Below are 15,277 nucleotides of genomic sequence, written 5' to 3'. Positions count from 1 at the left end.
TGCCCTCTTTCCCAGCACTGCTGTTCATGGATCTAGTGGCTTCCACTCCCCATTTCTGGATGTTTCAAGAGCATTGAACCATCTGGCCTGGTTGGCCTGAATATTGCTGCGAGTGTTTCCTAGGCCTACGGAACACTGTTTGGGATTCCACCTTCCCATTTGCAAAAATAATTTTGATCTGAAATTTTCTTAGTGCTGTTCAGTGTTTTGGGATTAGTATTAAGTAGATAAACTCAGTACTGCTTCTTCCTGCCCTCTCTTCCCTCTTTTCCTTTCTCAGTTATTGAGTGCCTAATACATATGCCTGACAGTGCTGTTTCCTTTGGATGTAGTGCCCAAAGTATTTCAGTTTAGTGACAAGGACACGTTAAGTCAGAATTCATGACCACAGTGCCATATTCGTGATTTAAGTTCAGTTCTATAAGAGTAAGGAGTCAACTTTGCTGAGTAAATCAGAGAATATTTGATTCCTGAGGTGACACTTGAGTTGAATCTGAATGTGTTAAGTGTTTACCAAGCAAGGAAGGAAAGAGTGGAGGGAATCGTATGATAAAACAGCCATCAGAAATGACCTAGAGGATGGATGCAATGTCTTGTTGGGTCTCATTATGATGGGAATGATGGATGGTAAAGCTGTGAAAGAATTTGCTTTTAAAAGTATCTATACCCCCCACATTCAGCAATATTCCTAGTAATCATTGCAAAAGAGGTTCAAAGGTTAGGATTTATTTATATATTTTTTACCTGGGAAGGAGTTAAGCAATAGTCACCCCTAGGTTAAATTGACTCAGTTCTCCCCATGCCAATGAGTGCAGTTGAATAAAATGTGGATGGGGTGATGGGAGGAGTATAGGAAGCCCAGGTTTTGGAGTGAGGTCTGCCAGGTTCCGAATCCCAGCACCCACTTAGTCTGCTTGTGTGGTCTCAGGCTGATTGTGTGTTGAATCTTAATGTCTGAATCTTAGAGTCTTCATCTGCAGAGCAAGGCTGCTGATAGTTCCTTTGAAGATTAGAAGATTGCTAGTCATCCATGTTGGGCTGAGGGGTTGACCAGATCTCTCACAACTTTATTTATTTATTTATTTATTTATTTGTTTGTTTGTTTTTGGGTCACACCTGGCAATGCACAGTGGTTACTCCTGGCTCTGCACTCAGGAATCACTCCTGGCGGTGCTCAGGGGACCATATGGGATGCTGGGATTTGAACCCGGGTCGGCCGCGTGCAAGGCAAACGCCCTACCCGCTATGCTGTCACTCCAGCCCCCTCTCACAACTTTTAATATGAAAATTGAATGTACCAGTAGTTGAGGTGCAGTGTGGGGATAAGACAGACAAGCTCCACTGCTGATAATGAAGAGCATATGATGTTGCACAGCTGCAAAAGTGGCCACGTGGTTTTGGGATTCTGGTATTTTAGTGATTAAGTCCAGAGGTATTTCTGCCGGTAGCTGCTGTGTTCATAGATTGGTTTGTGTGCCTCTGGGATCATGGCTGTTCAGGAGCGGAGGAGCCTTTTGTGGGTGGCCATTTGGGGTCTTATTTGGGTGGGGAGCAGGGCCGGTTCTGCCCCCCCCGCCCCCGCCCATCACGAGATTCCCTGTGTGTCCCATCACTGCAAGCTCCTACCTCTTCGTCCAATTGGCTCAGAAATGCGGCAGTTGCCATGCTGCCACAACATTTAACAAATGATGTAATGATGCCTTTTTGACAGTTCTGATTGTTGGGGGAAAAACTCCAAATAATAGTGGGTTTTCTGTTGAGAACTGAATGTAATCAAAGTAAAGAGAGAGTAAAGTGAAAATCATCTGCCACACAGTCAGGATGGGGAGTGGGAGGGGGCTTATACTGGAGTCCTTTCTGGTGGAACATGTGCACTGGTGAAGGGATGGGTGTTTGATCATTGTATGACTGAGACTTAATCCTGAAAGTTTTGTAACGGTTCTCACGGTGATTCAATAAATTAAAAAAAATTAATAATAAAAAAAGATAAGCTCCTTGCTCCAGTGAAGCTTGTTTTATAGGCAAGCAAATAATTTCATATCCCTAATTTCTCTAGATTAGGCATTAGCAAACTTGCTCTAGAAAGGGCCAGATGATAATGGTTATGGCTCATATAGAGAGCTTTGGTTTCAACTATTGTATAGTTGTATCACAATTGTATAGCAAAATCAGCCTTAGGTCATATGTAAGTAAGTGCATGGCTATGACTATGTTCTAGTAAGACTTTATTTTACTGTTGCAAGTGCTAGACCACAAGTTTCTTGAGGACAAGAACTTGTCCTTAATTCTTGTCTCTGTTACCTAGTTGTGTCTGATATGTAATAGACGCTTATATTGTTTGAATTGATTTAAAAGCATCACATGTAGATTTGTACAAAATAATAAAAGTTCTTACAAAGTTATGTCCTCTGGGTTTGTGTGGATGGAATTTGATGTGCAAATGATTTAATACCAGGGTTGGGGGTTGCACCTGGAAAGAATAAAAGGAAAAGAAACAGGAGTTGACGTGAGCTTTCATTTTGGAACACAGGTCTGACCTCTGTGAAATCCAAGAGGGAGAGGAATTAGGAAGGGCCGGAGACCAGGCTGCAGTTTTTAAGGAAGTATTAGGCTGGTAGGGAGTGTGTGAGCAGCGTTTCAGAGGAGCTCCAAGTCTTCGGGAGGACTGGCCTAGGCCCAGCAACCCCACTGTGTTTACTGATGTGCTGGAAGCAACCTGTGGAAGTGTAAAAGCTGCTGTGGCTGGAGGCTTTCAGGGAGAAACGAGCCATGCACAGCCACAGCTAGGATAGTCCACTCCTTGTGCTTCTCCACATGCATCCATGGGACTTGCTTCCTGAGATCTAGTCTTGGAGAGAGCAGTTACTCTGGAAAGAATATAACCTGTTTGTAGATCTGGCCTGATGGCCACCACTGGCTCTCAACCTCTCCCTTCTCCACTCCCCACTGTGACTCTTATGTTGGAGAGTCATTTAGGGTGACTTATATTGAAGTGGGCCCAAAGGTTCATGTCTGAGATGAACCAGACCTTCTCAGGCACCTGTTTCTGCAGGTGCCTATTCATGGTTTCAGTGGGATGACAGAGTAGCAAGAGGTATCACTGGATCCTTCCTACCTCCTTAAAAAGACAGCCTGCTCTCCCTGTAAGGGCCAGTAATTTCTGTTCCGGCAGATTCCTCTTGTCTGCTGCTGCCACCACAAGGAGTCCAAGGGTTCTTAGTATGTCTTCTGGCAAGAGCACTTCTCTTTGAAGGACTGGATCTCTAACTACAAAGCCCAGGGGTTTGGACTTGGGAAGCACCAAGTTCTCTAATGAGTCATTGGGAGGGTCAAAGTAGGCCTACTCTTGCTTTCACCACTTGGTTCTTGAACCATGTGTTCATGTCAACATGAAAAATGAAACAGTTTAATTCATTATGATTCCATGTCTATGTGTCCAGCTTGTCGGCAACACACAACCGTCTCTATCACTGTAGTATGTAATCTTTCTTGAAATTGGTAGTATGTGTATGATTCTTTCAATTAGATACTTTTTCAGAATTGTTTTGGCTATTCTAATTCTTTTGCCCTTCCATCTCAATTTTAGAATCAACTTGCTGTGTGTATAAAATATCTATTGATTGATTCAGGACGTGGCTTGGTGGTAGAGTACATACGTATCTTGTATGTTTGAGACCCTGAGTTTGATTTCCAGCACTGCAGAAATTTTTTTTTGTTTTTAAAAATTCCATTGCTGTGTTGATATGTGACATCTATAGATCAAATTGATTTGACAAACTAACAAAATTGAGTTTTCCAAATCACAAACATAGTTTAGTTCTCAGTTTATGTAAGTCTTTAACACATTGATGCCAGTGCTCTAATTTGTGTGAGTTAAATAAACCAAGTGTGAGCCACTGGAGAAATGTGCCAGTATCAAAGTGTTAATCTCTTGGCAGTGTTTTGTATTTTAAAGTATAAAAATGTTGTAAGTTTTGCACAAGTTTTATTAGATTTAGGTCTAAGTAATTTGTGTTTTCATGGTACAAATGTAGGTTTTCCTATTAATATTGCACATTTTAAAAATCACTGGCATTTTACGTATTCTGCTGCAAGTAGAATTTATTTTCTAAGTAGTTACTCTAAAGTGAGAGAATTCCAGAGTAGATTACATACCTCCCTTAAAAATCCTCACTTCATTCTTTACGTATTTTTCCCCCCACTTTATTTAAACACTGTATTTTACAAAGCTGTTCATGATGATTAGTTACAGGCATTCAATATTCCAACACCAATCCCACCACCACTGTCACCTTCCCTCCACCATTGTCTCCGTTTTTCCAACCACCTCTCAAGCTTGCCCCTATAGCAGGTCCTTAGTAATAAATTTTATGCTGCTTGTTACCACTAAATGACTAATGGAATGATAAGATAAATATTTCCGTAGAAGAAAATTTGTGAAAATTTTCACCGTGGGGACAGTAAGTGCTCGTCTGAGGGTTTACTGAGCTGGTTTGCAAATTAAGCCTTCTGTGTTAATGTTTCTGTTAGTTGAGATTGAGTGGCTTCTGCATTACCTCCTCTCCAATCTGGTGTGCTACTACTGGGATGTCAGTGTCCTAGAGTTTGGAGATGTGGCGTGTGCTCCAGAAAACTAGAATATTTAACTGGGCAGTATATCTAGAATATTTAATGGGTAGTTTGGCTGGATGTGGGAGGGACGCTGGGCTTTGTTAGGGAGGGAGCTGGCCTGTCCCCCTCCCAGGTCGCCCTGGTGGTCTCAGCCAGTATCTGAGAAAATTTTGCAGCTAGTTGATTTCTTATAAGATTTATTTATGAGTCTCTGGAACAAGGCTAGTAGATGAGCTTACATGGCGGCAGTGGTGGGATGTGGGTCTGTTCTTTACTTATAACAGAATCTCTTTAGGGAGCAGGGGCCACACTTGATGGTGTTTGGGATCTGATCCTGGTGTGGTGCTGGGGTGGGACTGAGTTTGCTTCCCAGTGAGCAGCTGTTTCTGGGATGCCAGGGATCAAAACTGGGTCTCCACCAGGCAAAGCACGTGCTCCAGAGCTTTGCACCCTTCCGTCCCCTATAATGGAGTCTATTCTGAAAGTAGCAAGGATTTCTGAGATTGGGGTTCAAAATGCTTTCTTAGTTTGACAATGGTTTCTAGTTACATCTCACCTGCAAGCTGTGCTGTGGAATTTAATCATTAGCAGTTTTTTATCAATATCTAAGTAATATGGTATTCTACATCACTGACCGGACTTAAAAAAAAAATAAAAAGGTTAAGTGGGTATGGAGCATGGTAAACCCACCTAATTGTTATGTGTTATGTAACCCTTGAGTTTTAATTTTTTTAAAAAAAGTGCAGCAGTCTTAGATCAGCTAAAAACGGTCACTTTTGGGCAGATTTACTTATCTATCTATTTATTTATTTATTTATTGGTACGAAGGCTATAGTTACTTAGGCAGTAAGGCATGTTGGCAAAATTGTAGATATTGAAAATTTCTGCTAATGCTAAAGGAATAATTTTATAACATTATGGGACAGACTTCAAGTCATTTTTTTCTGACAAGATGATTTTATGATTTTTCATTTCGGTTTATAACTGATGCTTTCTTTGTGGCTTAGAGGCCTTCGAATATTATTTTTATTTTTCAAGTAGCTAACAAATACTCATTTTTCAAATGAATTCATCAGACAGTGGCAGTTCTGGTATGGCTCAGTATGATGATCATTCCAATGATCTCCTCTCTGCTTCCTTTCTTTTTACTATTGCCATTGCCTCTCTGCCTGGGCTGGGGTGGCTGTGCTGGTTCTTTCACTCACTAGTAGAGCACTTAGATTCACACACTTCCTGGCATGCTCACATACTCGTGGGTGCTGTAGGCCAAGTACCACAGCTGTGGCCCTGGGATCACTCTCAGTGATGAAGGTGCAGGGGTCGGATCTGCCCATAGTCTCATGCATGTGAGGCAGGCACTCTGCCAAGCCATAGACCCAGACTTCCTGATAGGATGATTTTTAAAAAACTTCTAACCAAATTTTGGCTTTTTTTTTTTTCTTAATGGGGGGAAGGGGCTTGGGCCACACCTGGTGGTGCTTAGGATACTTACTTACTCCTGCTCTGTGTTTAGGGGTCACTCTTGGTGGTGCTTGGGGTACCTTTAGTCCCCAAGCAGGCCTTGGAGTGGAGTGGCTTTATGGAAAGCAAGCACCTTAACCCCTATACTGTCTCTTTAGTCCCTGAAGCCAAATTTTGGCCATGGAAATGACAACAGGAAATGTGGGTTGTTTTGTTGGATGACAAGATGTGGCTGATCACTTTTCTGGTGGTCTCATTTAGTTCATTGTATAAATGTTGAGTTTGTAATAGATAACTTCTAAGGGCATTATAACTTTGAAATGCATGGAGCATACTGTTAGGGTTAAATTTACAAATTTTTAAGAAAAACTGTCCACTAGAGGGAGCTCAGCCCTCTTTTTTCTCATGTTCGCAATCTCAGATAAATATCTTTAATATAAAAAATAAGTAAATTTATCTGTAAAAATTCATCATCATCATCCCGTTGATTGTTGATTTTTCTTGAACAGTCTCAGTAATGTCACCATTCATCCTAGCCCTGAGATTTTAGAAGCTTCTCTTTACTCGTCCTTCCCAATGGTGCTCTCTGTAAAAATTATGTAGAAATAATAAACATATGCTTATTCAGAATTAGTGTCTTCAAGAAGTTATCAATATTCTGATTTCTGTGTCATTATTCATCACTCTCTTGCTTTTTATTCTTTTGGCAATTGTGTATCCATAGGTAATAGATTATTTTGAAATATTTTTGTTTTGAACCTTAAACAGATATCAAAGAATATGCATTTTCTCTTGTTTCTCAAAAAATTTTTTATGTTTTTACATAAATTAACCCATTTGTTATAGGCTTGCAGTGCTTCAGATGGCAGATCTACTGATCTTTCAATTCCTCAGTCTTCTAATGGCAGATTTGACTATGACAGCAGAAGTATAAATGCATAAATATTGAGTTTGTGATAGATAATTTCTAAGGGTATTATAGGTCTCTCTAGTAGACCCAGGTGTCCCCTGCCATGGTTTTCATGCAGGAACCAGGTGTCAGATGCCCACGGCCCGTCTGTTTATCTTGGTCTTTTGGCAGAAGGACCACATGGACTTGGCATGCTGACTGATTTCAGTTTTCTTCACCATCGTCCCGAGGGAGACACCATATCGCATGTATATTTACCCATGGTCCCCACCTTCTTCGTGTGCTTAGTCACCTCACCGCCAACCAGCTTACGACACAGAAAGCTTGTTTCTCAATTTTGTTTTTTCAGATCCTTACTTGATAATGTTTTATTTACACTTCCTGAAATTTCCTCAGCATTATTCAATTCAATTAGTATTATAGTAGGGGGGGAAATTGAAATCAAAAGAAAATTGAGATCAGCCAGCATGCCAAGTACACGTGCTCCTTCTTCGGGTAGGGCACTTACTTGCCTTGCACATGTCACACCCTTGTTCAACCCCTGGTATCTCGTCTGGTCCCCTGAGCACCACCAGGAGTGATTCCTGAGTGTAGAACCAGGAGTAACTAATCACTTTTGCCAGGTATGGCCCCTCTAAAAAGTAAACAAAAGGTGTTTCCCAGTCTGTCTCCATCAGTGGGGATTTGGGTTACTTCTAGGTTTTTGCAGTTATAGATTGTCCTACAAATATATGAACAGATGTAACATATCTCCCCTTGTGCATATTTAAGAGTTTCTTTAATATACCCAGAGTTAACTAGGAGTGGAATTAGTTTAGAATAAGCAATATGCATAAACTGTTTTCCATAGTCTCTGTGGATGCTTTTTTCAGTAGTGGGAAATATTTGATAGTGACTGACAAATTTTTACTTACAACATTCTGGTAAGTGTGAAATACTGCCTCATCATGATGCTATTTTGAATTTCCTAGATTACTGCTGAAATGATTTTTTTTTTTTAATAAGTTTGTTGTTCATTTTAGGGAATAGAATATTCTGTTCTTCATCTGGAAATGCTTGATTCATGTCTTTGGCCTATTTTAAATATAAGGTTTGTTTTTCTTATAAATACCAAGGAGTTAAAAAAAAAATTCTGGTTCTGATCATTTGTCTGTTGATTGTGTAATCTCCCATTTTTTCCCCACTCTATGGTGTTTTGATAACTGGGAAGTTAATGTAATTTAACTTAAGCTTTTTGGTTCTGATATCGTGAACCCCTTCAGAGAGAACCCCTTCAGAGAGGCTGGGGAAATGATTCAGAGTTGGACGTGTCTTGCCTGTGACCCCGAATTCTGCCCGTGTACCACCTGGCCCCTGGGATGATTTAGGCAGCACCCAACAGCCTGAGCAGCCTGCCTTGCTGGACCCAACCATCCAGCCACCAGGTCTGGGGGGCGCCTGGTCAGATCTTGCCCTTTTCCTTCTCCCCCAGCCCCGCTTCCCACCGCCCCCCTGCAGCTTCCGAACTGAAAAGCCTGAAGTTCCTTTCCTTATCTTTATGCATACCTTGTTGTTGAGGTTGCTGAAAATGACAATCAAGGTTGAGGTTAACAACAAGGTAAGATGACTGTCATTTTCAGCATTTTCCTCAAAAATTCCTTATTTTGCCTCTTTTGTTAAATAGCTTTTATATTTTCCATGTTGTTGCAGGTGACAGTTTTAGCCGAACTTTTCAGTACTTCAGAATGTCAATCTTTTATCCAACTGCCAGTCACAGTGTTCTCATTGTCCTTTCAACCTCTACCAATAAGTCTCTCTGAGGGCCTTAGAACTTTTCTCTTATGTAATGACTGGCTGCCCAGTGGAACTTCCTGGGAATGATTGATAAGAACTAGCACAAGAGGGCTAGTACCAAGAGGCATGAAAGGAGTTTGAGGCCAGTTAAGGGGTAGTGTCCATAATTGGCATTTGGTCACTTGTACCAGTACTGAAGCAATTAGAAGGGCCCACTTTAACTCCAGAACAGAGAAATATATTCTGTCTCTTGAGAGGGTAGTGGCAAGATCACATTGCGACATAATAATATAGGTGTGGGGTACTATTGTAAACATGTTTGGCAGTACAGCTTACCACAGAATTGCTGTCTCATTTTCTTGCATGGTTGATAAGTTAGACCAGCGCTTTTTAAAAAACACTATTTTTTTTTAAGTTTTTATTTTATTGGATCATCATGAAAAAATACAAATCTTTCAGGTTTGTCTCAGTCATATAATGATTGAACCCCCATCCCTTCACCAGTGCACATGTTCCACCACCAAGAACCTCAAAATACACCCCTCCCATCCAGCCCCCACCTAAGTAGCTAATGATCTTCACTTTATTCTCTCTATACTTTGAATACATTCAATATTTCAATAGAGAACTCACTATTATTGTTTGGAATTTTCCCTCAATAATCAGGCCTGCTTAAAAGGCATCATATGATAATTTCTTTTCATTGCTGAGAATGAAGACTCTATGAGCTCTTCATTGGATTTGGATTTGGTTTTGGACTTCTGTTATTTTAGCTCAGTTCACAGTCTAGATGCATTTCTGTAAGAAGCCGCTCTGGGTGCCAAAATGGGTTAGAAGACCTCTGGGATCATATTCTTTAGGAGCAGAGGATCCGTTTCACACTCGGCAGCTCCGGATCTTATCTGGGCCTAGAGCGTGCCAGTAACGCCCACTTCCATGATCAACTATGAGCCACAAAACTGCAAAATTCATACCTCTGGGTTGGGAGTCTTAGAAGGTGGGCAACTCACCATGTGGGTGTTGCTGCCGCCACCATTTTCCATGCAGAAAAACAGGGTGGAGAGGAAAAATCCATCCCCGGGCGGCACGGAGTTGTAGCACAGTTCACAGTCTAGATGCATTTCTGTAAGAAGCTGCTCTGGGTCCCAAAATGGGCCAGGAGATCTCTGGGATCATAGTCTTTAGGAGCAGAGGGTCCCTAAAAACACTATTGTTTTTACTGATCTGTAATGTCTGTTCTGTCATGAGCAAATTTCTCTATATGTTCTCGATTGTCTCTCAACTGGAGCTCACTTTGTCGAGACAGTTCTGGAGACGTTTTTGATTGTCACATACAGTATGTAATGCTGTGGATTTCAACACAGTGGATTGGCACCAGTCTGGTGAGGGTAAAACTCTTGTGTTGTGTGGCTTTATCTGTTTTAGAAGACCAGCTGTTGAAAACCACTGATGTTGTAGTTGGGGTTCAGAACTGCATGTAAACATACTACAGTATGCCAGGCAGCATATGCCACTGCTGAGGTGGCAGGGCCATTAGTCTGGTCATGTCACAGTACCCTGGTTAGTCTTGATAAGCTGACAAGGGCAAGTCCCCTCCGTTCGGCTTTCTTCTTTAAACGTTTCTCAGTTATTTCTGGCCCCTTGCCATTTTCATATAAATTTTTAGAATCCATTTATCATGTTTCATGAAAATATTTTGGTTAGAATTTCATCATAAGAAATAAATTCAGAATAAAGTTAACATTTTATGATATTGAATCTTGTTATTATTAACTTTATATATTGATTTGGAGATCTCAGCCCTGGGTCCTGCACACCTGGGCACCTCTGCTGGTTTCTTCATGCGTGAGGCTCGTCTGAACGTGTGGAGAGGGGCTTTGAGCATGGCTGTGGCTAGGTTCTGGAGGTCTTTGTCTGCCCGGAGCTCTGCTTGGGGCGGGGAGGGAAGCTGGAGCCCATCCCCTCCCAGGGGCGCCGGGGAAGACAGCCAGGCGTGCAGGCAAGAGGCTCTGCATCAGTCTCTTCTGGGAGCTTGCTTTTAAATCTCTGGATGCTGGCCGTGGATGGGATTACACGGCACTGGGGGCGGTTTGTGGCTCAGATTTCCAAGCTTGCTCAGATCGGGACTGGGCCTCTTCCACCCAGACCCCCCATTTTCCAGTAGCTTGGCAGCCACACTCACAAACTCTCCCCTCCCCACCCCTCCTGCATCAACGGCCAAGATCCTGAGACTATAAAACAGCGCTCCCGGAAGCGTGCACATCCATGACCTCTTATAGCCTAGTTCTCCCTGAGAGAACCTGGCAAGGTACTGAGAGTATCCTGCCCACACAGCAGAACCTGGCAAGCTCTTAGTGGCATATTTGATATGCCAAATACTGTAACAATGATGGGTCTCATTCCCCTTGCCCTTGAAAGAGTCTCCAATGTGGCACCGCTGGGAAGAACGAGTAAAGAGAGGCTGCTAGGAGCTGGAGTGATAGCACAGCAGATAGGGCATTTGCCTTGCATGTGGCTGACCCAGGTTTGATTCCCAGCATCCCATATGCTCCCCTGAGCACCACCAGGATTAATTCCTGAGTGCAAAGCAAGGAGTAACCCCTGTGCATCACCAGGTGTGACCCAAAAAGCCAAAGGAAAAAAAGAGGCTGCTAAAATCTTCAGACTAGGACGAATGGAGACATTACTGACGCCTGCTTGAGAGAATCGATTATCAATGGAATGACAGTGATACAGTGATATTGATTTACTGTGTACAGTTTTGTATTTTATTAAAGGGTTTGCTAGTCTTGTGCAAGGTGGTTTATTTGGCTTGTCGTAAGACTTTTAATGATTGCTTTTCTTTAGAGAGCCGGTTTTCTTTAAGTTAAAAAAAAGTGACATTGAAACTAAATCTTGTTTACAGACTTTCAAAGCCTGAGATGAAGTGATTAAAAGATGAGAATAAGGGGCTGGAGTGATAGCACAGCGGGTAGGGCGTTTGCCTTGCACGCGGCCGACCCGGGTTCGAATCCCAGCATCCCATATGGTCCCCTGAGCACCGCCAGGGGTAATTCCTGAGTGCATGAGCCAGGAGTAACCCCTGTGCATTGCCGGGTGTGACCCAAAAAGCAAAAAAAAAAAAAAAAAAAAAAAAAAGATGAGAATAAAATGGAAAACTTGCACTAAGTAAAAGCAGCCCAATAGAGGGAGTTTTGCATTTCCTCTCAGGTTAGGTTTGCCAGCTGTTGTGAAGATTCCTTAACTGCTATTGCTAATTGCATGTGTCATGGCAAAAATCTCCTTTTCTGGGGAATGTGAGAAAAGCGAGGGAAGGAAAACTCCTTTGGCATCTACTCACTGTATCACCGTCATCCTGTTGTTCGTCGATTTACTCAAGTGGGCACCAGTAACGTCTCTAAACCTCTCCTTACTTGTTTTTCCCGAAGATTGGAGGCTTTTTCAGGGTCAGGAGAATGAGACATGTCGTTACTGTTTTTGGCATATTGAATATGCCAGGGTAGCTTGCCAGGCTCTGCCGTGTCAGTGGGATACTCTTGGTAATTTGCCGGGCTCTCCGAGAGGTATGTATATATATCTGTTACTGTATTTGGGATATGAATACGCCATGGGGAGCTTGCCAGGCTCTCCCAAGTGGGCAATATACTCTCGGTAGCTTGTAAGGTTCTCCAAGAGGGAGAACTAGGCTATTAGATGTCAGTTACAGTAATGACATAAATTTTACTTTGGATTGTGAAAGATGTTACTTGTTTCTGGGTATGGACATACAAGAAATAGAAGAAACATTAAATCTAGGAAGAAATTTGTTTATCATCCAGTTTAATTCCTTAATTTGATGATGAATAAAATAATAGCTTTTCACTGTATCACTGTTATCCCATTGTTCGTCGATTTAGGCTCTTCTTTTTCTTTTTTTTTGTTTCTTTTTTACTTTATTTAAATACGATGGTTTACAAAATTGTTCCTAATACATTTGCTGTGGGCATTCAGTTTGTTCTAACACCAGTCCCGTATCCAGAGTAACCTTTCTGCCACCAGTGTCCCCATTTTCCCCCACCATCCCCCAAGTGCACCTTCGTATCAGGCACAACATAAGTTCTTTTATATTGCTTGCTAATTACTAAATGGATAGTGGAATTGTCAAAAATACTTGAAATTTTTGAAGCTTGTTATATCTCACCATGGGGTCTTGAAGTGCTTGTCTGAGGATTTACTAGATATTTGAGCCTTCAGTGTTACTATTATGCTTGTTGAGCTTATGTGGCTTCTATGTTACTTTCCCATGTAATTTGGTGTGCTCCTACTAGAATGTTAGCATTGTGGAATTTGGAGGTGTCGTGTGGTTGCAAATACGTGATCCAGAACCAGGAGTAACCCCATGCACCACCGGATGAGGCACACAAAGCAACCGCTCCAAATCCCCTGCCCCCTAAAAAAAATCCCTAAGCATAGTTAATCATGAAGATCAGATGATAAAGATATCAAAGTTTTGTGTAGGAGGGGAAAGGTTGGGTCACCCAGCAGTGGTACTTGGGAACTGTTCCTGGCTGTGTGCTCAGGTTGTTTGAGGATTATGTAGCGTTGGGGATTAAACTAGAGTTGACTGATGCAAGTACTTTAACCCCTATACTTTTTTGCTCCAACAGAGCAAGGCTTATTTATTTAAAGTGTCTAATATTTGACTTCTGGTTTTCTTTGGAAATGTAATATGGTGGAGTCATGAGTGAGTAATTTTTTTTTTTTTTGAATCATATATTGTTGGATTGGGAGATGACTGATGTAGTGCTTTGCTTATCAGAGTCCAGGTCTGATCCCTGGCACATGATGGTATGCTGATCACTGTTTGGAAAGGCCTACTCTGAGCAGTTAGCCTGTGGTAATCCCCAACACTGTGAACAAATGAAAAAAAATCAGTGTTGATGGTAATTAGCCATTTATTATCTGTAAGTATAAATTCATTTAAACCTAGAATTTATTATATAAATTCTCAAGGATATGAGAAGTTGGCACCACCGTGAAAAATATGTTCTATTGATGTTGGTGAAAGAAATTGCCTTCTTGGTTTCTAGATTTCCTCCTTCCTCACCGCTGAAGCCATATCCAAAGAAGTTCCCATACCAAAAGGATGTTATTAAATTTCCGGACTGGAATGATCCTCTACCTGGCACTTCTCAAGAAAATATCCCAGTGAGGCCAGTAGTGATGGTAAGTGGTGTTGCTGAAAGAACCAGTGCTGATGGCGGGGAGAAATAAGGACTAGTGTGTGAGCCACCAGACTTTGTTCAGCTCTATTTTATTGCCTCTTCATGAACAGTTGGAAATACTTTACAACAATATCTTATCTGTTAATAGCCAAGAAATCGGTACCAAAGAAAGTTTGTATTTTGTGGTTTTTTTTTTTTGCTTTTGCCTATTGACATTTTACATATATGTGTGTTTATATACATATACACACATATATATGTACACATTATATATGTATGTGTGTGAGAGAGATCTATTTTCTTATGCTCAGAGCAAACAAGTTTCTATTCAAACTCCCTTCTATCTCTTTTAATCTCATTTTTTTTTGTTTTATAGTTTGCTTTCTCCTTCTATGTCTCCTCCTCCTGAACTCTGTTATGATTACTAACAACAGTTGAGAAGAAAGGAGGAGGGATCATGGAGTATTGAGTGAGTCTTAACAGATACCTGAGCAAAAATAGATTCTGCAGGTCTTGGAATACTTCCTAAGCTTATTGCAGAGTAAACTACCTTTTGGGATGTATTTTTTTCCTTAAAATATTTCCTAGTAGAAGACTACCAGGATTGAGATCATGTGAAAAATAGAATGCTGAGGAAAACTTTTATATTGCAGATTTAAAAATACTAACAGTATCTACTTAACAACGTTTTATTATAATTGGGTGGGAGGCAGGTGAGCACACCTGGCTCTGCTCAGGGCTTACTCCTCATTCTCCACTCAGGGATCACTCCTGGCGAGGCTCAGGGTACATTATGGAACACCAGAGATCAAACCTGGGATGGCTGTGTGTAAGGCCAGCACCCTACCCACTGTACTATCCCTTCAGCCCAATGACATTTTAAGTTAACTCTGTCTTGTTTTGTAAAGCTTCATGTCCAATTTGTACTTTGTGTCTTTATATTTTACATTTTGAGGCAATCTAATTAGGGGGGAAAAGCCACTGGGGCTGTGAGTCAGTGGTGAGAACACATACCTTGCATGTGTGAGACTCTGGGTTTGCTCCTGCAGTGCCAAACCCGAGCACTTGTGCTCGCCTGGAGGATGAGACAATGGGGATTCTGTAAGGACTGCAGATTTGTCAGGGATGGGGATGAATTTTCTTTTAAATATATTTGATGGTAAATGGAAGTATCTAATGGCCAGATGGAGATGATCGTGAAGAGATCATAGTAGATGAGAACTCAGATTTGGAAGTCATTACTTTAACAAAGGTTTGTTCCCGTTGTGTGCCATGCACTGGGCTAGATAATACTTGAATGCACCAAAACAATGACTTC

The 15,277-nt window shown here is 41.5% G+C and overlaps 1 protein-coding gene across 1 annotated transcript in view; it reads left to right on the top strand.

The window, feature by feature from the left end:
* DEPDC1B (DEP domain containing 1B) overlaps window positions 1-15,277 on the top strand; it is a 67,626-nt gene that overhangs the window by 25,200 nt on the left and 27,149 nt on the right. Inside the window, exon 3 of the mRNA XM_055144315.1 lies at window positions 13,825-13,960. Coding sequence (XP_055000290.1) covers window positions 13,825-13,960 — 136 coding nt within the window. The remainder of the gene's footprint in view (window positions 1-13,824; window positions 13,961-15,277) is intronic.

This window comes from Sorex araneus, chromosome 1 (assembly GCF_027595985.1).
Source record: "Sorex araneus isolate mSorAra2 chromosome 1, mSorAra2.pri, whole genome shotgun sequence".
NCBI classification, from domain to species: domain Eukaryota; kingdom Metazoa; phylum Chordata; class Mammalia; order Eulipotyphla; family Soricidae; genus Sorex; species Sorex araneus.
This window is presented reverse-complemented; position numbering and strand designations above follow the sequence as displayed.